The sequence below is a fragment of the Halichoeres trimaculatus genome, unplaced genomic scaffold, assembly GCF_033239565.1.
Source record: "Halichoeres trimaculatus isolate MK-OKI-2021-1 unplaced genomic scaffold, fHalTri1.1 fHalTri1_scaffold_16, whole genome shotgun sequence".
Classification (NCBI taxonomy): Eukaryota; Metazoa; Chordata; class Actinopteri; order Labriformes; family Labridae; genus Halichoeres; species Halichoeres trimaculatus.
The window spans coordinates 10,854,364-10,876,471 of NW_027437194.1; the positions used below are offsets into that span (position 1 = coordinate 10,854,364).

General features: G+C 40.5%; 2 protein-coding genes across 2 annotated transcripts; one reads left to right on the forward strand and one right to left on the reverse strand.

Moving 5' to 3' along the window:
* Positions 1 to 388: 388 nt before the first annotated feature.
* Positions 389 to 4,907, reverse strand: abraxas1 (abraxas 1, BRCA1 A complex subunit). Its single transcript, XM_074690485.1, has 9 exons — positions 4,761 to 4,907; positions 2,701 to 2,791; positions 2,587 to 2,623; positions 2,430 to 2,496; positions 2,160 to 2,356; positions 1,880 to 1,999; positions 1,683 to 1,767; positions 1,488 to 1,596; positions 389 to 971 (listed from the first exon to the last, which is right to left on the reverse strand). The coding sequence occupies exons 1-9, from the start codon at positions 4,839 to 4,841 to the stop codon at positions 682 to 684; spliced, it is 1,077 nt and encodes a 358-aa protein (XP_074546586.1). The 5' UTR covers positions 4,842 to 4,907; the 3' UTR covers positions 389 to 681.
* A 56-nt stretch (positions 4,908 to 4,963) lies between these two features.
* On the forward strand, positions 4,964 to 14,727 carry gpat3 (glycerol-3-phosphate acyltransferase 3). The gene is made up of 13 exons (XM_074689871.1): positions 4,964 to 5,079; positions 6,135 to 6,330; positions 6,475 to 6,541; positions 10,269 to 10,557; positions 11,004 to 11,078; positions 11,175 to 11,264; positions 11,369 to 11,462; positions 12,353 to 12,468; positions 12,892 to 12,947; positions 13,112 to 13,197; positions 13,317 to 13,445; positions 13,614 to 13,693; positions 14,053 to 14,727. Exons 2-13 carry the CDS (start codon positions 6,187 to 6,189, stop codon positions 14,186 to 14,188), a joined length of 1,362 nt encoding a protein of 453 aa, XP_074545972.1. The 5' UTR covers positions 4,964 to 5,079; positions 6,135 to 6,186; the 3' UTR covers positions 14,189 to 14,727.
* Positions 14,728 to 22,108: the final 7,381 nt, after the last annotated feature.

Genomic DNA, 22,108 nt, shown 5'->3' on the forward strand with positions numbered 1-22,108 from the left:
ATCGCAGATGCCTACCAGTTTTTATAGAGCATTTCATGCTTCATCTGCTGACAAGCTTTAGGGAAATGCTGGTTTTATCTTCCAGCAGGACTTTGCTCCTGCCCACAATACCAAAAGAATCAAAAGATGGTAAAATGACAATGATGTAACTATGCAAGATTAAGATTCTGTGGGACATTTGATTTTTTTTAATCATATTTAATTTTTTATATTGTATCATAGGTTGTCTTGATTTCATTTTTGATCGGACATAGGATAATATATATATTCTATATATATTCAAGTTTTATTTGAGTTAATTAAAAATAATGGCAGCATCAAGTTGTTACAGAAAGAACATTTTATTGTTTTCAAACAACTTTAAACATTATCCAAATAACTTTAAAGGTCCAACCTATTCTGTATTTTAACTGTTTTAATATTTAATGAAACTGAAAACATCTTAGAGGCTCAAACATAAAGTAAAACCAGGAGGAGTTTGGTTGGAGACAAGTACATGTGATGACAGGAAGAAGATAAACTTTTATCTCAAAGAACTGACTGTGTATAAAACTGTGATGGCTTCCGGTTGCTCACAGAGAGCAAAAGCTGTGGTCTATAACTAAAACAGGTAAACTTTAATAATCTTTAGACAGTGCAAACATGGTTTTATTGTCCATTATGATGTGAGAAACATTCCCATCAGGATCGGCTTTTCCTGCGTCTCTTTTCCCTCCCATGTGGCGCCTCTCTTGGTCTCTTCATGGCGTGTTTCCTGCCTGCGAGCACCATCACAGAGAGCGTTTCCTGACTGTTTGTTTCTGAGCTGCTGTGTTCGTACTGCTCAGGGCTACAGCAGACTTCAGGGACAGGAAACCCGTCTAGGGTCAGAGTCTGGGAGTGGAAAAGAGGAGAGTAGGAGAGCAGAGCACGGACGGCCTCGTGCAGCTTCAGGTTCTTCTTCTGCTCAGCTGGATCCTGGTCTGGGTCAGCTGGAGGACAGAAGAGAAACAGAGGGCAAAGATCAAGGCTGGGTCCTGAACCTTGTATTCTGACCTGAAACCACTTCAGTGTTGTCATGTACAGCCTCTCTCCTGTCCAGCTTCAGCTGACCTTAATGGAGGAGACTGATAGCTTCATTAAAGAGGAGAAAAACAAACTCTTAAACTGTTATAAGGATTTAGACGTCAGCAGAGTAAGACTTCAGATACACCGCTCTACCTTTGACCCTCATAATCCACAAATTTTGGGAATAAAAACCTAATCCAGATAGCTGGAATAAACTTATTTATCCACACTTACCAAATGTTTGAGTAACAATGGATGAGGATAACTCTAAACTGGGACTGACCCAGTGCTTCAAGAATAAAGGGTTTAAAATAGATTTACAAGAGGCTGTACTGTCTGCAAGTACACTTTAAGCATGTTAAAGTACCTGTTTGTCTCCAAGTTATTTTCTTACATAGACTCTTTGAAAAAACTCTGAAAAAAAAACAAATCGAGCAAACCTTTCTCCGATCCACTCTCTTTCTCCTTCAGTTTCTTCCTTAGAGCTGAAACTTCTGCCTGCAGAGTTTCCATCGCACTCTCGCTCTCCTCCACCTCTCTGCACGCTTTCTGTATCACAAACACACGCAGACTGAGTGTGTGTGAAGCAGAGTGTCAGAAACACAGTTATCGAAACACATAACACAGCGGCTCACCTGTAGCTCCTCTTGCAGAGACTCGTTCATGCTGTTCACCTCACTGACATCTCTGAGCATCCCGTCAGACAAGAAGAACTTTGACCTGAAACAGAAGAAAGGGTGTCATGGGTGTCTTCCTCAGTATGTGTGTGTGTGTGTGTGTGTGTGTGTGTGTGTGTGTGTGTGTGTGTGTGTGTGTGTGTATAACACGGTACCTGTGTTTCTTCATGGTAAGGTTATACCCCGCTGCAGAGCATGGAGCAGAAACCTTCCAGTACGCCAGCTGCTCCACTAAACCCAGATTACTGACAAGGACAGGGATGTTCAAGAAGCGCCTTTACAGGACACACAGATTGAAAAAAAATTACATCCAAACTCAGTCTTAGTTTAGAAAATAAAAGATAAATGTTCAAAAACGGGATGCTTCATTTCAGACACCCCCAGTCGCGTCAATATCTGTGATGTTCAAAAGTGAAATACAAGTGTTTCCTGAACCTGCTGCGTGAGATGAAGGCTGCATACTCCGTCCTGTGCGTGGACCCTGGGGGAGTTAACTTGCTGGGTGTCAGCAGCACAAAGATCATGTGAGGGTTGGACAAACACGTCTTCAGCTTCTCATGGATGATTTTCTCTCTGAACGTCATTTGTTGGTCTGTGTTCCTGCGCTGTCGGTACCAGCCAATCACACTCTCCTGAAACAGGTCAACACACATCAGATCGATGTCTCACACCTGCAAACCATCCTCTGACTGTGCTCACCTTTACCTGCTTATTGTCTACCAGGATCTGTTTCAAAGCATCCAGGTCTACGTCTCCTGCACTGTTATAGAAGCTGCAAACACACACACAAATTAAACACATTATCTATCTAACATCTGCTGTGACAAAGATCTGTCCTGAGATGTTTCTCTTCAGTACTCACTGGCTCAGCTTCTGGCAGGGGATGTGTTTCTGAATGTCTGATGAAGAAGTAAATAAGCCAAATTAAAACCTGAACGATCTGTGAGAGTATTATTCTGCCCTATAATTAACTTACTGAACGTTTCCTCGATGTGGATGTAATCAGCCTGAGAGTCGCTGATTGTGATCTGTTCATCAAATCTGCTCTCTCCAAGAATCAAACCCTCCTGAGACAAGACGACAAACACATTACATGTTACAAAAATACTCTTTATGTCTGACTTTATCCAAGAAACAGACATTCATGAGTTCTGCAGGGCAATAGACCATCCATTTCAATTTGAAAATATCAAATCATACCAAAATGATCTAAATTTATTTATAGTGTACTTTTCATACATTAAAAATGTAGCACAAAGAGCTTTACATGTTTCCAATGAAGCCCCCACCCACTCCTAAGCACATACATGCACACACGCAAAGACACATTTACACTCAAAGATAACCTGGTTTAGAAATTTGTAGCTGAATACAGAGGAGCTAAGTCAAGAAACACACTCTGAGAAGGCGATCTGCACTGGGTGCTGCTCAGGGCCCAAATGTCAGGACACCCCCACTCAGGCAGCCACCTTGCTACAGGCCCAGCAAGGTGCCCACAGCAGTGAAGCACTGCCACAGACTCCTCACCTGCCCAAGCTGATGTTCACCATGAGACAGAGACATCCCAGCCAGATTGCAGCCCCCAGTGCAGAGGGCCCCTGCAGAGGAAACACTGGAGATATGGAATAAAAACATAAAACCACAGGAGACATACCATAAAACATAAAACTACAAAGGCTAAGAAAATAAATAGTTAAAAAAGGCTCAAGTATAAATATAGGCCAAGGAAAGCCAAGACAATGGCTAAAATGTAACCTGAATGGATAAATAAATATAGTAAATAAATAAAAAAGTAAGACTACAGTCAGTTCCACAGATCCTTGAAGAACATGTATCCAGCCATACCAGAATTTTTCTATCTGTATGATAAGAACCATAATTTCATGTTCTAGTTAATACACTATAAGCTATGCAATACTGAAGCAAGTATTTTTGTTCTTTTTCTTAACTTTTATTTTGAAAAAAGACCTACATATTTAATGAAAACAGATACAATTGTGTAAAACACGTTTTAGTTAAGAGCTTTACTCTTCAGACAGCATGAAGTTACACTCTTTTTGCACAGGTCAGACATTATATAAATTTGCTAAAAAGTAAAACTTGCATGATTATGTTATCCCATGGAAACAGTTATGAAACAGTGCACGCAAGTAAAAATCTTGTGTAGTTTCGTGTGTAGAGAGTTGGTTATCTAATTGAAACAAGTTAATTTTTTGTGCACGACTATATTTCGTGTGAAAACAAGTCTACCATCTGCTAAAATGTGTGTTCTCCTGCGGAAATAAGTAAAGCAAAAGAATTGTACTTGTATTTTTAAACTGAAATAAACTTATTTATTACATTAAAACAACGGGAAAACAACCTATTATTGTCAATTTGTTGTATTAATATTTAAATGCACAATAGTAATCAACTGTACCTAGAAAATAATTATCTCATGCGTTTAATTTGTGTAATTTTTAATAAAATAATAGGACTTTGACTTTTCTGAACCTTGAACTGAACTACCTGTAAAATTCCATTGTTTTTCTCATCAGTTGTTGCCTATCTGAAACAGTAAACCAGTGGGGGCGGTAAGTAGTGGCCAGTTTATTATATTGGAAAAATACATCAATACAATCACGTTCTAGGTTAAAAATTATGCCGATAGCAGAAAATCACCCGTAGACGACTTTTGAAGTTATCGGTTGGGTGCTACAATGTACGCATTCTTGTTAAATAGCCAATGAAGATGATAGTGTTGATTTTTTTTAACGGAGTCTGGTGTAGAGGGAAGTTGGCGCCTAGCTTTGTGCTATAAAGTTACAGAACAAGCGTTGTGTCCCTTTACAATGCTTTTAAACTTTTCGTTTCACTAACATATAAAACTACAGGCTGATATATTTATAATTCAACCGTTTAACTATGGGATACAAACTTGAACGTTCTTCAATGACATAAGGACACTTTTGTGATGCTAGCCTTCATTTCATACATTGAGCCTGCGATGAGGCAGGGGCAATTTTAGAGATAGAGGCACTAATGAAGAGTTCTCACCACGTCTGAGTCCGTATTTACATGCTGGAACATTAATGAAGATAAAACAATCCCAGACACTCTCACTGTAGGCTCCGACATGCTGCCTGTTGACACAGACCACAGACTCAGTCAGAAGCATCATCACAGCGCAGTGACCGCGCAAGCTCAGCGCAGGAGCAGGAGTCTGCGTCGGCCCAGCGCAGCTCGCCGTCATGACGCAAAAGAGGGGGCGTGGCTTCCACCAGACTGAACTGTCTATGCTGAACTGAGTACAGGATCGCGTTTCTGTGCTCAACAGGACATTTAACACAGCTGGGGCTTTTCCGGCGAAGAGCAGGTATTTATTTACTCAGGAATGTTCGTGTTCACGCTGTTTGTGTGTTTCTTGTCTGTTTCTCTTGAACTCCAGCTCAGCTGCTTAACACAAAGCGACTAACGGTACAGCTAGTTCTTTCCTGGAGCTTGTTTACAGCTGCGGGGATGAGGAGCTGGAATACTTCAGTTTACTGCAGCTTGGTTTATTTACGGGGGTTTTGTCAGCCAAACACACCGATGAACACGTGGGAAGGTCCTGCATTTGAAGCGTAATAATCTGTGTAGATATTGTCTTTGATTGCGACGAGAATGACGTTTTATGATTAAGTCATTCACGTGCAAGAAGAACTACAATGCTATAGAAACATTTATTTATTATTTATTTATTCATTTATTCGATAAAGATGCTTCAAATGTTAATATATTTGTATTATCCCTGTTATTGTCATGTTTTTGTGTGTGACAAAGCACTTAATATATCTTAACATAACACATTTAAGTTGTGCACAGGTAACAGAAAACTCTACTTTTTTGTAAAGATAAGCAAGTCATATCACTGAGATCTGTTTCCATGTTATACCATTATTAGTACTAATCAGTTTATTACTTAATCTATTTAATGGGACAGCGCACGCAGAAGTGTCCTCTAGGGGGTGGCTGCAGAAGCACCAGAACCACATACACACTCATTCAAGACAATATGTACAGCGGAAATAAACATAAAATGTAAAATTCAAAATAGAAAAATCTGATACAAAGAGGAGCTTTAACCAGCTTTTTTTGTCATCTTAGCTTAAAAAGGATCTATAACTAGCAAAAAAAGTCACTTATTAAATAAAATATCATCTGTTTTCCGCCTATGACAGAAGGTGATTGAAATGTAATCAGCTCTTCCAGAATTTAAAACACAAAGCCAAAGACCATCAAAGTGATACAAAAAATATCCTTAGAAGAGCATGAACTTGTGTAAACTTTCCTCCTGATCCATCCATCCATCCAAGATGGCTTCATTTCAGTCCAGACCCCTGAATACTGCTCTGTTAAATCTGGCTCTGGTTGTCTTTGTTGTGTTTGCAGATGATGACGTGACATCCGAGCTGCAGAGTTGTGGCTCTCTCAGCTGTCAGAGATGGAGAACCTGTGGTCTGTGGCTGCAGGAGTTTTCCAGGTGTGGATGTTCGTGGTGCTGTTCCTCATCATGCTGCCCGCCATGTTCGGCCTCTCCCTGGGGGTCACGGGAGTCTACATCCAGATCCTGGTCAAGATCCTGGAGGTGACTCAAACGCAGCCTCTTCTTTTCTTCTCTTCTTTGTCAGAGTTCAGCTGTGTGTGCAGACAGTCGCTCTTTCTTAATGTTGTTTGGAAATGTGCAGCAGCAGACGTGTCAAAGGTCGTCTGAAAATAACTTTCTTTGCAGTGGGCCACGATACGGATCCAGAGGGGACAGCAGGAGCAGCCCAGCGTGCCTGTACCTCTACCAAATGGTGAGTCAGATAACAAGGCGCAGAAAACATGAGGCTCATCACATATCATTCATCAAATCATCATTTCCCACGTGTTCAGTATATTTTTAGTTTATTTTCCATGCAGTAGACTCAGTTTCTAGACAAAGTGTTTGCTGAGGATGTCTAAGTGTCTCGCTCTCAAGTTTGAAGCATTTTTGAGTTTCCTTTTAAACTGAACTTTGACAGCGAAGATGTTCTATTTACAGCTCTGTTTTGTCTGAATATGCTGAATACACAATGAAGGAATATGAAAAGAAGACAAGAAAAAGTCTGGATGAGAAACGCAAAGTCAGACAATTTAAAGAAAAAGATTGATGGATGTTTGGAGGATAAACATGTTGATGGATGTTCAGAGGAAAACTCAGTCTTTGGAGAAGCAGAAACAGCTGTAGTTCCTGGTTTGTGCTCTCAGCACACTGTGTGCTGCTGTTTAAGGGATTTCTCTCTGCTGCAGATCATGTGACACTGTGTGTGTGTGTGTGTGTGTGTGTGTGTGTGTGTGTGTGTGTGTGTGTGTGTGTGTGTAACTGTGTGTAACTTTGTGTAACTGTGTGAGCGTCTGGGGACTCCCCATTGGTCAGCTCCACAGTCTGATGTCGGGGTGCAGTGTGAAAAACACATGGCTCGTCTCAGGATGATGATGCAAGAGGTGGTTGCATAACTTTAGTCAAACAGGAGCCGTGGTGGAGAGAGGGGTAAACTCTTACAGAGGAGCAGCAGATCCCTACAGGACTTTAAAGCAGACTCTGTGGAAGTCAAACGCACAGGCCTGACCTGTTTGTATGTAAACACTCAGGACACTGAAACACAGGCTGTTCATGTGCACAAAGCCACACACAGGAAAACTCAACCACCCCATGCCTACCACATCACCAAACTACAGGATTACTGGAATACTTATCCACCAAACTCTGAATATTAAAAAGGACGGACTGTAGTGACTGATTTTACAACTTATTAAACAGAAACTGCAATCCAGACTCGTTTAAAGCATTGAAAATACAAAAAAGAGTCTAAATCAAGCACAGTTCATTTCTAAAAGAATGAAGCCTTCGTGGAAGTGTCATAAACTGCAGTTCCAAGAGTGTCCACTTGAGGCTGTCTGCAGAAACAGCAGAAGCAACACACACCAATTGAAAAAGCCATGCTTTACAACATAAGCAAACACATTTAAAGCCTGGAGAATTTATTAAACCCGTGGCACATTAAAAGGTTTTAATGTTATACATTAAATTCAAGCCAAAGCTCCAGCTAGTGGAGGGAGGCTGAACCTACAGCTTAGACACAACATATTTGACATTTCACATGGACATTTCAGGTCTACAATGATGAAAATATTCATAACCCTGACTAATAGGTATGCTGTTATCAGTGTAGAAAGAGGAATAAACTATTAAAAGACTTGACCTCAGAAAATCTGGGATACTGAATGACTTAGAATCTGGGAAAATGCTTGGAAGCTGTTTTTTGCATTCACTTATGAGGGTGTACTGTATTCACTTGGAAAGAAATCCTTCTGTTTTATCCGAGATAACCATCTTGTAAAAACAGGATTAAAAAAAAAATCTATTTTCCTGTTTTTACAAGATACATTCTTATAAAAACAAGGAATTATTTCTGTTTGATTTTCCTCTTAATAAGAGATAGTCCATCCATCTATCCATTTTCAATACCGCTTGTCCTGTTCAGGGTCGCGGGTGGCTGGAGCCTATCCCAGCTGTCATTGGGCGAGAGGCGGGGTACACCCTGGACTGGTCGCCAGTCAATCGCAGGGCTGACATATAGAGACAGACAACCATTCACTCACACACTCACACCTATGGACAATTACCAATTGACCTGGTGAGCATGTTTTTGGACTGTGGGAGGAAGCCAGAGTAAGAGATAGTACCTAATAAAAAACAGGATTCACGTCATCATAAATACATGCCCGCATATGGGCAATGGAAGTGGTGTTTATCTCCATTGATTCAGACAAGTTGGCATTCTTTAAACACTAAATTAAAACTGTTGTCTGCATAAAAAATTCCAGTTATTCTGTGTTACCAATTTCCAGAAATGATACTTAACCATGGGGTCAGCTCTAATGGAGTTCTGACCATTAGAGAGCAACTGGTGACTGTGCTAACTGCAAGCTGCTAAGCCGAACGTGTCAGTGAGTGTCGGCTAAGGGTCACCAGTTAACAGGGTCACAATTTACCTGAAACACAAGCGATTGCCTATATTCTAATTCCAAATTACTTTTTGTATCTAATGCAAATGTTGGTTTGAAATTGTTGTTATTTAGGAAATAAGTTCGTTTTTTGGTGGCTCCACCCTCATGTTAATTGACCAACTGTTGAAGTTTTTTCAGTAAATCCTGTTTTTATGAGATAGTATCTTGTAAAAACAGAAAAATCAAAAGCAAATAATTTCCTTTATTCATAAGATAGTATCTCGTAAAAACAACAACAAGAAAAAAATAAAATAAATTTTAAAAAATCCTGTCTTTACGAGGTAGTTATCTCTTATCTGTGCCTCTTTAAACCCTTCTCTGAGCGTGAGAGGAAGCACAGCTGATCATTGAGGGTTAAATGTTGGGACAGGTCAGCAATCTCGTGATCTCAGACGGGCTGTGTTTTAACATAAGGTACACTGTTCCCTCAGAGCAGCTCGTTGTAATCTCATTTCAAGCTTTAAAAAGAGCTCCTATACACATGTGGAGAACTGAACCACCTTTATACGTCCAGCCTCCCAGCTGATCCTGCTCTCAGCCTTTCTACAGGATAAGTATTTAGCTTTTTAGAGCTTTAAACTCACAGATGAGGCTTTTTGTTCCAGTTAATGTGTCACATGTCTGATCTTACATAACATGATGTTCCTCTGACTCAGGAAGGTGGTCAGGATTAAAAACACAGAGGTTATGACCCCAAAACTTCCCCATTAATGATTGATCTCATGTCATTGTATTTATTACAGAAACAAAGACCTGAATGCAGTTTTTCAAAATAAAGGTACGCTAGAGAAAGACCATAACAATCAAATCAGCCCACAGCGAGCAGAGTTTAACTTCCTCTGGTCTCTGTAACCTTGTATTACAGGAACAGGAAGCTGATAGGACATCATTTTGTTAGTTATAGCCCTTTGTGTATGTGTATGTTAGAGCGTGTGTGTTAGAGCGTGTGTGTGTGCGTGTTTCCTCTCTCTCATTAAACTATTAAACTGCAGCGCAGGCTCATCCTTGAGTACACAGAGGTGTGTGTGTGTGGACAGACTAAACTGCAGCTGATGTTTGGAGGAAACACCTAAACTCAGGTTTCTATCATGAAGTTATCGACCGTGGGATCATCTCATGCTTTGATTAGTCTTTCTCTCGGTTTCTTTTATTTATCATTTATCCATTTATTATTTATCCATTTATCCATCCATCCATTAATCTTTCAAGCTATTCATCAACCAGTTTTTCCTTTAATCCATCCATCTGTTCCTCCACTGATGAAAATGCTCAAAAAAGCTCAGGTGCAATTAACTGCAGTTCCCTGAGTGTCCATTAGGGGGTGTCTCCAAAGTGAGTCAGCCCCCATTGAGCCCCATGTTAAAATGTTCAACTATTTAAACTCAGTGAGTGTGATGAGTTTAGCATTTCTGGTTTTGACAGGAACAAACTGAAACATCAGCAAAGCATGTGTCCATCTGCTGTAACTTGATGATGCTGTTTCTAACCCAGGGATCATCGAGCGGGCCGAGGGCTCCATGGAGGAGGAGCTGGAGCAGCTGAGGAGCTCTGGGTCTCTGGCTGGGGGAGAGTTTGCTCTGAGCGATGTCTTCTACTTCTATAAGAAAGGTCTGGAGAGCATCGTGGACGATCAGGTGACCCAGCGCTTCTCCTCCGAGGAGCTGGCTTCCTGGAACCTCCTCACCAGAACCAACCAGAACTTCCGCTACATCAGCCTCCGGCTTACCACCATTTGGGGGCTTGGGGTCTTCGTACGATACGGGGTCCTCTTCCCCCTTAGGTCAGTCTGAGTCCACACAAACCTATCCTCTACAGTGGATGGTTTTAAGACACACAGCAACACATTTTAAAAGACGATCAGCAGGTAGATTTGCAGTGAAACCAATGAGAATGCTGGACTTGGCACTGTTTTTTTTAGCCATCCACAGCTCCCATAAGCTGGACCAGACCAACACTGTTTTGCAATTTTCTGATTATGTGATGAAAGATGTGAAAGGTCACAGCTTGGTTCAGATGAGAGGCTGACTCCTGACTTCACAGGGGACGTGCTGTGTGAAAACAGATGGTAGAGTTTTCATAAATCTTGGTCAAAGGTCTGGATTTATTTGCTGGGATGAGCAGAGTTTCTCAATTTGTTATTCAAACAGTGAGGACATGACAAAGACAGATTTGTCCACAACATTTGTCCTAAAATTGTTCACTTCCTGTGCCTTCCCTCCTCTGCAGGCTAACGTTGGCCATCATCGGCCTCACATGGCTGGTATTGGGAACCACTCTGGTTGGCTTTCTGCCGGAGGGCAGGTACATCAACACATCACAGAAACACAGATATTCCTCAAAGCTTCAGGACCTCACCTTTTCTTTGAGGATCTGAGTTTGTTTCTCTGTTTGTTTCAGCATGAAGAATTGGCTGAGTGAGCTGGTCCATCTGACTTGTTACAGGATCTGTGCCAGAGGACTGTCGGCCACCATTACCTACCACAACAAGTCAGTCATTACCCTTCCCTTCTCTACTTTACGTCCATAACCTCTTTACTCTACCTCCATCACCTCTCCTCTCAGGTTATTAACTAATTTTTCCTTGACTGCAGGGAAAACAAACCTCAGAAAGGAGGAATCTGTGTGGCCAATCACACCACGCCCATTGATGTGGTGATTCTGGCCAATGACGGCTGTTACGCCATGGTGAGTTCTTCAGCAGGCTTTTAAATAGTAACAATATCACCCACAAAGGGGTCTTTTGAGCTGGTATCCTCTGATTCAGAGAGGTCCTGAATCTCTGTTGGTACCAGGTCCCAGCTGACAGTAAACAAAGCTGATCCACCAGGTGACCTGTTTCTCTCCAGATGGCCCACAAACCATCAGGAATATCCCTTTGGTTTTAATCTAAAATTTAAATCCTGAGGTCACAAAATAACGATGACAAAGAAATTAATGAAGGCTGTAACAAAGAGGAGTGATAACAAGGACAGAGAGCGTTCTCCTTTGGTCTCCTCTTGCCTCTGAAGTTTCTACACCTTTTTCCTTCAGTGCCACGAGTTGTCTCTTCCACTGGATCTGATACTCAAGCCTCCTATTTTTGCAAGATGTCAGAGCTGTGACGCATCGATTGACAAAAAGTAGATCAGGCATGGAGCAGACAGGAAGTAATGCATGGAACCCCCTAAAACATCCAGTGACTTTCAAAATAAAACAAAGCTTGTCCAAACCAGATGGTATTTATCTTGACTACAACAACAAACCGACATAATGAGCAGAGCCAGACCAGGAGTCAGCAGGTTTGAGGTTTGACAGTCCAACAGGATCATCACTGAAGTGGGAATCCAGGAAACTCCTTGGTCTAAGACTTGAGCTGTCTGGGGGACAGTGGACTTGAACCAGAGACCGATTTGGTGCATTCCCAGTGATATTGTTTAATTTTGTTGTATTTTTGTCTTTTTTAGGCAGGAGGCATCAGTTTTTATCTCTTTGCCCCATCAGACCATACATTCTATACAACCTTCTTAGTAATAAATCTGATTCTTAATCATAGTCCTGGTTTTACAATGCCCTCTTTCCTTCAATGTTTCCCTCAGGTGGGTCAGGTTCACGGAGGTCTGCTGGGGGTAATTCAGAGGTCCATGGTGAGATCGTGTCCTCACGTTTGGTTTGAGAGGTCGGAGATGAGGGACCGCCATGCTGTTACGAGCAGGTGAGACAGACACAAAGAGACAGAGAGGAAACGGCGAAGATGCACATTAGAGTTTCAGGGACACAAGGATTTATTAAAGACTGCAGACTTCTTTAGACCCACCCTTCCCTTTCGCTAAACCCAGCTGATCTGTAAGGTTTTTATATGAACATGAAAGAGTTCATTCACAACACGTTAGTTCTGCTCAAACATGAGCCTGCAGCGTGTTGTGACCTCATGTCAGCTGGATGATTTTCACCATCATCCCTCTTCATAAAGATGATGAGTGTGATCAAAGTTTCTCTGAGACAAAATGAGACCAGAGTCCAGAAGATGAAGGAAGTCAGAGGCCTTAATTTAAAAACATAAAATAAAAATATGACCTACACACACATATTTACCCTTTGACGACATAGGGATGTGGTCTGTTCTTTTTGTCTGCAGGCTGAGAGCTCATGTCGCAGCAAAGACCAAACTCCCCATCCTCATATTCCCTGAAGGTAAGAGTGTGATTGAGGATAATGAGGTCTGCTGGGGGTAATTCAGAGGTCATCAGGGGCCTTTTTCAGACTCTTACCCAGTCTGAGTGAGGACGATGAGGGTGATGAAGAGGATAGTGATTTTATGGTTCCACATCTCCTTCCCGTGTCTTTGTTTGCAACAGGCACCTGCATCAACAACACCTCGGTGATGATGTTCAAAAAGGGCAGCTTTGAGATTGGAGGGACGATTTATCCTGTCGCCATCAAGGTGAAAAGAAAAATCAGAGACTGTCAAAAACTCAAATTTAAAGAGAGGAAATAAAAACATGGGCTTCATTTTCAGGAGTTTATTCTGAACTTCCCTGTGTTTCTCTCTCTGTGTCTCAGTACGACCCTCGGTTCGGGGACGCGTTCTGGAACAGCAGTAAGTTCAACATGGTCAGCTACCTGCTGCGGATGATGACCAGCTGGGCCATTGTGGTCAACGTGTGGTACCTTCCCCCCATGAACATACAGGTACACCTCACACGGATAATACAGGGAGGTCAATAAAGATGGTTTTATGACACTGGAGCTGTTGTAACTGCTGTGAACCTGGAGGGGGCAGCATTTCTCCTTTAACATGAAAATAGGATGGAAACCTGAATGATGTGACCTTGTGTGTGTTTGTGTGTGTGTAAATAGGAGGGTGAGGACGCGGCTCAGTTCGCTAACAGAGTGAAATCCGCCATCGCTGATCAGGGAGGTCTGCTGGACTTGGCATGGTGAGAGCTACGTCACATGACATCACTTATTACACTTCAGGTAGTGACTCTTAGGGATAAATCTGAGGAATTTGAGCCACGGAAAGTAGACCCGGAAAGAGTTTCAGGATGTTCAGCGGCTTTATACAGCTTTGTTGTCAATACGAACCAGAACTGGGCACTAGGTAACCACAAAACAAGACACAGTCACTACTTTTGTCAAAAGCAGGCAAAACAGGAACAAGGAAACGGGTAAAAAGCTGCAAGTTCCAGAGTATTGTTCCTCAGTGAATCCGGTTTCAGAGCAAAGTTGTGCACACCTTTTCAGGTCTGTCTTCTGTCTCGTGTCTTCTGATGAGTCTTGTCTCTGCACATTTCAGGGACGGAGGGCTGAAGAGGGGGAAGGTAAAGGAGTCGTTCAAAGAGGAGCAGCAGAAAATGTACAGCAACATCATCGTGGGACCCAACGGACTGGGATCAGATAGAGTGTGTGAGGATATCATGGAGGAACAGTGACCACAACAAAACATGATCCTCCTCATCCTCACACACATGAAAAAGACTGAATCTTCCAATCTGTGTGTCTTGGACTCTGAAACTTTTTAAGTCTTATTTCTTTCTACTTGGTCTTAAAGCAGCTCTACACCTCAAATCAACTGTTAGTGTGTATGTGTAGGAGAGTGTTTCTACCAGCAGAGGGCAGCGTAACACAGCGTTATAATTCTCTTCTTCCTTAAATCAGAGGAGCTCTTCCTCCTCAGCTGGGATTTGTACTCGTTTTTACTGGTGTGGCTGTGTTGGGAGAAATGGTTATTTTCTTATCATCTCAGATGTTTTGATGTTTGTATTTTATGAACCAAATGTTGCTCTTTTACCTGTGAGATAAAAAAAACACTATATTTGATTTTAAACAACATCTCCTCTTTATTTCAGCAGCTTCTGACTTTAATTAAGGTTTTATTTTGAAACACTTCAGCCGCAGATTGGATGGATGAGTTGAGGGTAAAATTGTTTAAAAAACACCTGTCATGAACCAGAATAAAATAGAATAGAATAGAACAGAATACAGTAGAAGGAAAAATTATTAATCATGACAGGATTATCGAGTGAAATAAACAAAAGAGGTATTAAATCCACATTAACACAAAGACAGAAAACAAACCTCCCAAAAACTTTTTGCTGTGGTTTCTAATGTGTCTATCACTTCTCAATTTATTTTCTTATCTATTTAATTCAATTTAAATTAGTAAAAGCGTTCACTGAACTTAACTGGATTTATATACAGTAACATGTCCCAACATGTTGCACAAAGAGCTTCACATAGAACAGAGGCAGATGAAAACATCACTGGGTTAAATAATAAAAGAGTAAAAGTAAAAGTAAGAAAATAACTAATAAAATCAATGAGAACAAGAAACAGTATTAGAAATGAATTAGAGGTAAAAACATGAAATGGACAGAGATATATAAATGAATAAAAAGGAGATTAAGAAGAAAATTAGAATTAAGAGGCAGTCTGAAAATGGACATGTTTTGGATTAAAAATGTAGGTTAGAAACACTCGGTGAGCTCTTCATCCCTGATGTCCAGGTGAAGAGAGTTCAGGAATGTTGTGGCTTAATCAAAGGAGAAAGCTCAGTGTCCTTGTTGTTTGTGGAACACATGAAGCAACATCCTAAAACCTGATTTATCTGACTGGAGCGTAAAGGACTGCAATGTGCAGAGGAGTGAGGACGCTCAGAGGTTTAAAACATGTAACGCAACTTTAAACGTCTTTACTAAAACAAACAGGGAGCCTGAGCCTGAGCAGAGAGGGAAAGTGATCTGTTCTCTTTACGCCTTAAGACTCTTTCAGTAAACGCCTTCTGATACTTTTTGAGTAAAAGCAGTAAAAAAAGAGCCACGTTTAAATTCAGTGTATGAAACAAGTTCAGACATCACAAAATGAAATAAAGAAATAAACTTCATCAGGACAAAATAGTTATGATGACTAAAATAAACATCTGAGTGTGTTTTTATCTCAAATAAGAAATGGAGCAAACATCCTAAGTTTAAACAAAAAGAAATATAATGGAAAACAAAAGGAGACATAGAAACAGAAATAAAAATTCAATTTAAATAAAGACTTGATGTGTGTTTGATCTTCAGAGGAGTGTGAGAGTGAAGATTTATTCAAAGTGTAATAAAGACATTTATTTTGGAACCTCATTAAAAAATCACATTGAAGTACTTAAAACGAATCTAAATACGACACAGTCTGAGTCTCCACCAATCAGAGCGTTAGTAGCAGACACTTATCAATAACAAATAAAAATCCCTTTGATGAATAAATATCCTTTAGAATAGATCAGTTAAGAGCAGGAACACAGCTGTTTTAATTTAAGCTGAGACTAGAAAACTCTGTCCACACAGAGAAGGCCGAGTCTCTATGCTCACAGTGAGAGTCAAAGTTTAAAGAAGAGGCAGCTCTTTGCTCTACCTGTCAGGTGTGTTCAGGTGCAGCAGGTGGATTCTGGGTAAGGCTGTGATTAACCAATTAGGGTAGTTAAAGGAGCGCCTCTTCTTCAGAGACATGTGATCAAAGAACAAAGAGTAGGACAAAACGGGATCAAAAACAGCACCAATAATAATATTTAAGCATTTTATTATTAAACAGTTTACAACTGAAGCAGAGCTAGAAGAGTTACAGTGTGTGATAAAAACAGTCATCAGGTTTTTAATGATGTGAAGGTCAGAGTTTCTTTAAGGATACAAGTTAAAGATATGAAGTGATGAAATACTGTCTTTGCTCCATCAGTGTGAACATTTATACTCAAAACTTAAATTAAGACTCTACTTCCCATTTCTACACCTGTCAATACTCCACCCTTCATGCCCTGCTAAAACATCTTTATATCAGCTTTATATTTTTCTTTTTTATTTTATTCCTCCAACAATTTACATTCAAAGGTTGCAGAAGTTTGATTTTGATTTTCAGCTGAAAGTTTTCTGAAATCCTCAGGATAAGAAGTGTGTGTCAGAGAAAAAAACTCAACAGCTGGTGTGGAGATACACACAGGACATTTTTTACCTGTTTTTTATTTTATAAATTTTAAGGTGAATGTTTCACTTTTTTGCAGCAGGAATGTGAAAAGATCGATTGTTCAGTTGGAGGACATGTTTGAAAACAGTTGGTGTCTCTAACAGGCCGTAAAGTCTGCTGATTGAGGTGAGTGAATGTCTCTGCTCATAGAAAATAAAGCCTCCTCTTCCTCTGCGTGTGTGTGTGTGTGTGTGTGTGTATTGGGGGATGAGGATGAGGATGAAGAGTGTGCACAGCTGAGCGGAGGCAGACATGTTTACTGTGACGGAGCTTTAATAAAGAAAGCAGCGAGTGTGAAATAGCAGCGAGTTATTCTTCCACACAGCCTCTTTCTCTCTGCAGTCCCTCTCTCCCTCGTCCTCTAATCACAGCCGCTCACACACAAATGTTTGTTCTCTCCTAACAAGATTGTGAATTATTAATCGGATCTGAAGCCGATCCTCTAACCCGATTGTGGAGGTGGGATTGTTGGCGAGCGATGCTGCAGCACACCATTTACTGTGATGTATGTGTCTGCACATCTTTAGATCCAATTTAATGTGATTCAGATAGATTTCAGAGGGACATCATAAAAGGCATTGCAGTGACCCCGCCTGCACACTCCATACGACCCCCCCCCCAACGCTCCAATATGTTGATTCAATTTGCTCATTTTGCTCTTACCCTGCTCTGATCTATACAAATGCAATGCAGGTAGGCTAAGTAAATATGAATACATTTCCAAATTGAATCGCGGTGAATGTAGTGCACAGAGGACATCATTTTAAAGCCGCTGTGCTGGGAAGCCACCACTCACGGCCTAAATGACTGAACCTCTCCCAGACGCACCATTACTGCAGCCTAATGCCTTTAAATACATTGTTCTGCCATCTATTCTGGGCCTGCAGTAATGTATGGAGGCTGAGGAGGGACAATACAGCCCAGAGAGAGGGATCGATACGGAGCACACTGTCCTCATTCAGACACATTCCTTTAAATCCATATGAAGGAGGAGACGAGCTGCACCATCAGGAGTTTACGGTTCAGTTAGAGAGACGCTGAAACCTCACCGAGGAACCCAAACACCTTCACTTACAACGTCCTACATTTATACATCTCTTCACTTCTATTCACAATTAACTGACACGTTTTATCTGACATCTGGTTTGACTTCTAGTTTTTATTCAACCTAAAAAAAAAATAACTGAGGTAAGGAAAGATGCTCCCATTCCTACTACTTTGAGAGGGTATGAAATAATGTTGTTCAAAAAGGTGCTATCTTTCTTTTTCTACAATTTTTGTAAACATTTTTTTACATTGTTTACTTGTTCCTGAAAGATATTCACATCCTTTGCTTTCTTTTTAAACAAACATTTATCTTAAATACAGATACACTAGTCACGGTACTTGTGAAAGAAAGTCGTGTTCCTACATGGTATCTTGTTTGTGCAAAGTTTTGCTTTTTACACAAGATACTGTCTTGTTTCAATAACTTATTTTCTTCTTTTGACAAAATCTGCCTTGAACTTCTTTAGAGAAGGAAACATTTTTTTCCGCAACATATCAAGCATACAAGCTCTTTCCTCACATGAGGGAACATGAGATACTCTCCCCATTGTGTCATGTATGTCAAACATCAGCCGAAGCCTGGTTGAACAAGATGATATCTTGTTCAAAAATGTAATTACATTTCTAAAGCACAGCTAAGTCTTCTTTGTAAGCTCTACTATCTTGTTTTCCCAGGAAACATTTGTAAATGGTTTTATTAACATGATAGCTCCTTGAAATGAATCATCTTGTTTACAATGGGGTCCCAAACACTACATATTGGTTCCCAATAACCTCTTCTACGCAGAATATATTATCTTGTTTGAGTAGGTGAGGATCTTGTCAGAGCAAAATTGTCCTGTCTTGCTTTGATAAAAAAATCTTAGTTTTTTAAGGTATCTTAAAGTAAAAGAAAAAAGTTTTTTAAAATTTTATTTTGGTCATGGAAAGCCCCTTATAGGATGTGATCTTACTTTTGAGGAGTTATTTGGTTGTTAACACAAGACATCCTCTTACTGGTGCAAAATTTGGTCTTACAAAAGTCTTGTAATCTTGTAATCCCTTGTTCAGGTGAAATGTTGTTTTTACAAAGGATTATAGCACTTGTTGCTTGTATTCACTTTTTAATGCAAGCAACAAATATCATATCATGTTTGCACAAGATATCTTGTGGTTTTAACTTTGCTTTGTTTTAACTAATTATTTGGGGATTTATACAAAATATCTTCTTATAGTTGTGAGATACTGTTTGTGTAGTTATCTTGTTTGACAGATAATCCCTTGTTCCTGTGATGAAGTCTCCTGATTTTGAAAAGAATTATACTACTTGCAGTGTACATGATCTGTTTGATTTTGTATCCTTCACATGATAAAGTTTCTTGTCTCCATGTCTAATCACAGTATTTTCTTTTTTTTTTATGCAAGAAATTTCCTTGAGGGTTTTTTTCAAATTGTTTGATTGATTCTGTTTGATTCCAAAAACATGATTTTTGTAGAATACCACACTTGTGTTTGTTTCATTGTGGGGAGTTAGTAAAATTAGATGATCTGAACAGGATTGGACCAAAGCCAGATTTTAAAAAAAGCTCCACTCAGTGTCATGATGTCACTATTTATGCAGGTTGTTGTATCTTGTGAATCCTGCTTCGTCCCTGCTTCATGGTCACGCTGCCGCCGTCAAAGCAGTACAACATACATGTTGATCTGAGCGTCTCAATTAAACACGTCACAGGTGAGTCTGACTCAAAGCAGCCGGATAGTTTCAAACCAGATATCAGGATAAACTCTGATGAACTCTGCTGTCTGGAGTTTTCTGACCGTTAGGGGGAAATATGAGACCGGCCTTTTCCCAGCATGCCTCTGATTTGCATACACTAATGAAAGCAGCTATAATTGGTCAGGATTGATTTTTTTTCCCGCCTTTGATTGAGCTCCAATTGAGTCTGAAGTTCTTGGAGCCGAGATGTGATTGATCTGAGGTTGAATTCCAGTTTATTTAGTTTAGAAAATAATTATGTACTCATGCCGTGATTGGCCGGGCGGAGTAGCTGCTGACCTCCTCCTCCTCCTCTTCGTCTTCCTCTTCATCCTGTTTGTTATGAGAGGAATCATTTCCAATCTGCCGCCGCTCTCAGCGTGTTTTACAGGTGGAGGAGGTGTAGAAGGTGGAGTCACATGAAAAATGTCCTTTGGCGCGCTACATGAAGGTGTGAAATTGCAGACTCCTCTTTGCCCCCGGCCTGCAGCCTCAGAAGGTATTTCTTCTTTTATTGACAGAGCGTCTGCCGCTTGCCGACAGCCTCCTCCAGCCCTGATTGCTTTTGTTTCCAGGTCACCTCCTATCTATTGCTGCAACTTTTCCAATTTCTCAGGGCTTGTTGTATGAAGAGCGAAGGCGCTGCGAGCGAGCGTGAAGCTGCTCGGGGAGACGACACAAAGGAAACATGCAAGGCGTCCACATTGGACTTCATCAAAGCAATAATCAAATCAACGTTGTGCTTCATTAATAAGAAATTATCTCAGCATGAAGATTAATTGCATTAAACTTATGAGAGTGTGTTTTCTGCTGCGAATCTGAGCCCGAGATGATGGATGATGAGAGCGGCGTGATGAATGGAGAAAGCAGCGGAACTAAATTGAAAGTGTACTCATCCGTTCTGCGCTCACAACTAATGATAAATTGAGCGTGTCACGTTCGACAATACGCGTCTGAGCGAGTGGAGGCCGACAGGTAGCTGCTGCAGACGAGTTGAGAGAACAGGATCAGTATGGGTCCAGGTTCACAGACCAACATCTCTATTCATCGGGTCTACAGGAAACACACCTGATCCTGAACAAGAACTATACCTGAGGGTTCCTGTCTGATCTGCTGAGACCTTTAGCTCTGACTCCTGCAGCCTCAACTTATCAAACAGATGTTCACGGCTTAAACAGTCAAACCAGGGTCTGTTTACGCTTTCTGACCCCCGAAGCTAAAAGTTATTCTGCTAGTTTAATTTTTTTACTCAGCTCCTTTCTCCAGCTCTTCTCTCCCAGGTATACTAAAGAGGGAACAGTAGTTATAGCCATCATTATCAAAGCATCATTCAGGCCACCTGGACTGTTGTTTTTGTTAATTTGTCCCTAAAAGTATCAGAGATCATGCCCATAGAGCTCCTCTTCTCTTCTTTTAGGAACAATTGTGTCCTTCCCCCAAATGGATGGATAGTTACAGTAACAAGAAAACAGCTTGAATCAGTTAGTGCCTTTGGATTCCTATGCAGTACCGTAATCCCTCTAATATCACCGTGGAAGCTGTGGCTCAGTGGTAGAGTCTCAATCAGAAGGTTGGTGGTTCGATTCCAGCTCCTACAGACACATGCCAAAGTGTCGTTGAGCAAGACACTGAACCCCGGATTGCGGAGTGTCATCAGTGTGCTAATGTGGTGTGTATGGGTGAAGGAGACTAGTGCTAAGAGTGGTCTGAAAGACTAGAAAAGCGCTGTATGCTAGTATACTAGTCCATTTACCATTACCGTAGAGGTTGTCTTTTTCTAATTTAGGGAGCTGTTTGAGATTCCTCCTATGGTTTATGGTTACTCAAAGGGCACTCAAATGGGAACACGGGAACTCAGATGGGTTTGTAAGAGCTAAAAAATTAGGGCAAATTAACTGGGAAATTTATTCAACCTCAATTAATTTTTCTTGACATTTGATTGTTAAAGAAAATCTATTATTTCTCACCATTCATGGTTTTTGTGGTTCCGTGAAAGAAACCATTGACTTTGAAGATGACAAGCAGTGATAAAGAGACAGCAGCCATTTAAGACGATGAGATCCAGGTCCTCGGTAAGTAGAAAGCATGGCCCCGAAGAGAAGCTAAACTAAGCATTTTGATGTTTTTGAATGGGACCTTTTATGAAACTGAGGGTACGTAAGGAATATGTACAGGCTATTGTAGAAATCTAAATCTTTTTATTACTTTTCACCACTTATGGTTTTTGTTGTTCTGTGAAAGACACCGTTAAGGATTTACGGTATTAAAAACTGATGAGTGGCATTTATAAATGTTGTATCAGGCATCTTTGCATGTGTGTTTGCTTATGACTAATAGTGCTTATTTTCACGACAGTACAACCAATTGAGTAAACTTCCCAAAAATTCATTTGTACTGTAATTTAAAAATATAGCATTATACATGTTTGCACGCATGTCTGCTTATTAAAAAACCAAAATATTTCATATTTATACATGTCTCTGACCGGGTAAATGCAGTTAATATAAATTCCCATGAAACGTTTCCAACTTTGAAATTTCAGAAATTTTGCAACCTCAATAAGAAATGAAAA

Excerpts from the sequence above, each read along its gene's own strand:
- abraxas1 (XM_074690485.1), bottom strand. The coding sequence starts at position 4,841 with ATGTCGGAGCCTACAGTGAGAGTGTCTGGGATTGTTTTATCTTCATTA. Across the intron at positions 2,792-4,760 it reads TAAATACGGACTCAGACGTG|GAGGGTTTGATTCTTGGAGA; the intron begins GTGAGAACTCTT and ends GTCTTGTCTCAG. Across the intron at positions 972-1,487 it reads AGAGAGTGGATCGGAGAAAG|CTGACCCAGACCAGGATCCA; the intron begins GTTTGCTCGATT and ends TCTGTCCTCCAG.
- gpat3 (XM_074689871.1), top strand. The coding sequence starts at position 6,187 with ATGGAGAACCTGTGGTCTGTGGCTGCAGGAGTTTTCCAGGTGTGGATG. Across the intron at positions 13,198-13,316 it reads TTTATCCTGTCGCCATCAAG|TACGACCCTCGGTTCGGGGA; the intron begins GTGAAAAGAAAA and ends TCTGTGTCTCAG. Across the intron at positions 13,446-13,613 it reads TTCCCCCCATGAACATACAG|GAGGGTGAGGACGCGGCTCA; the intron begins GTACACCTCACA and ends GTGTGTAAATAG.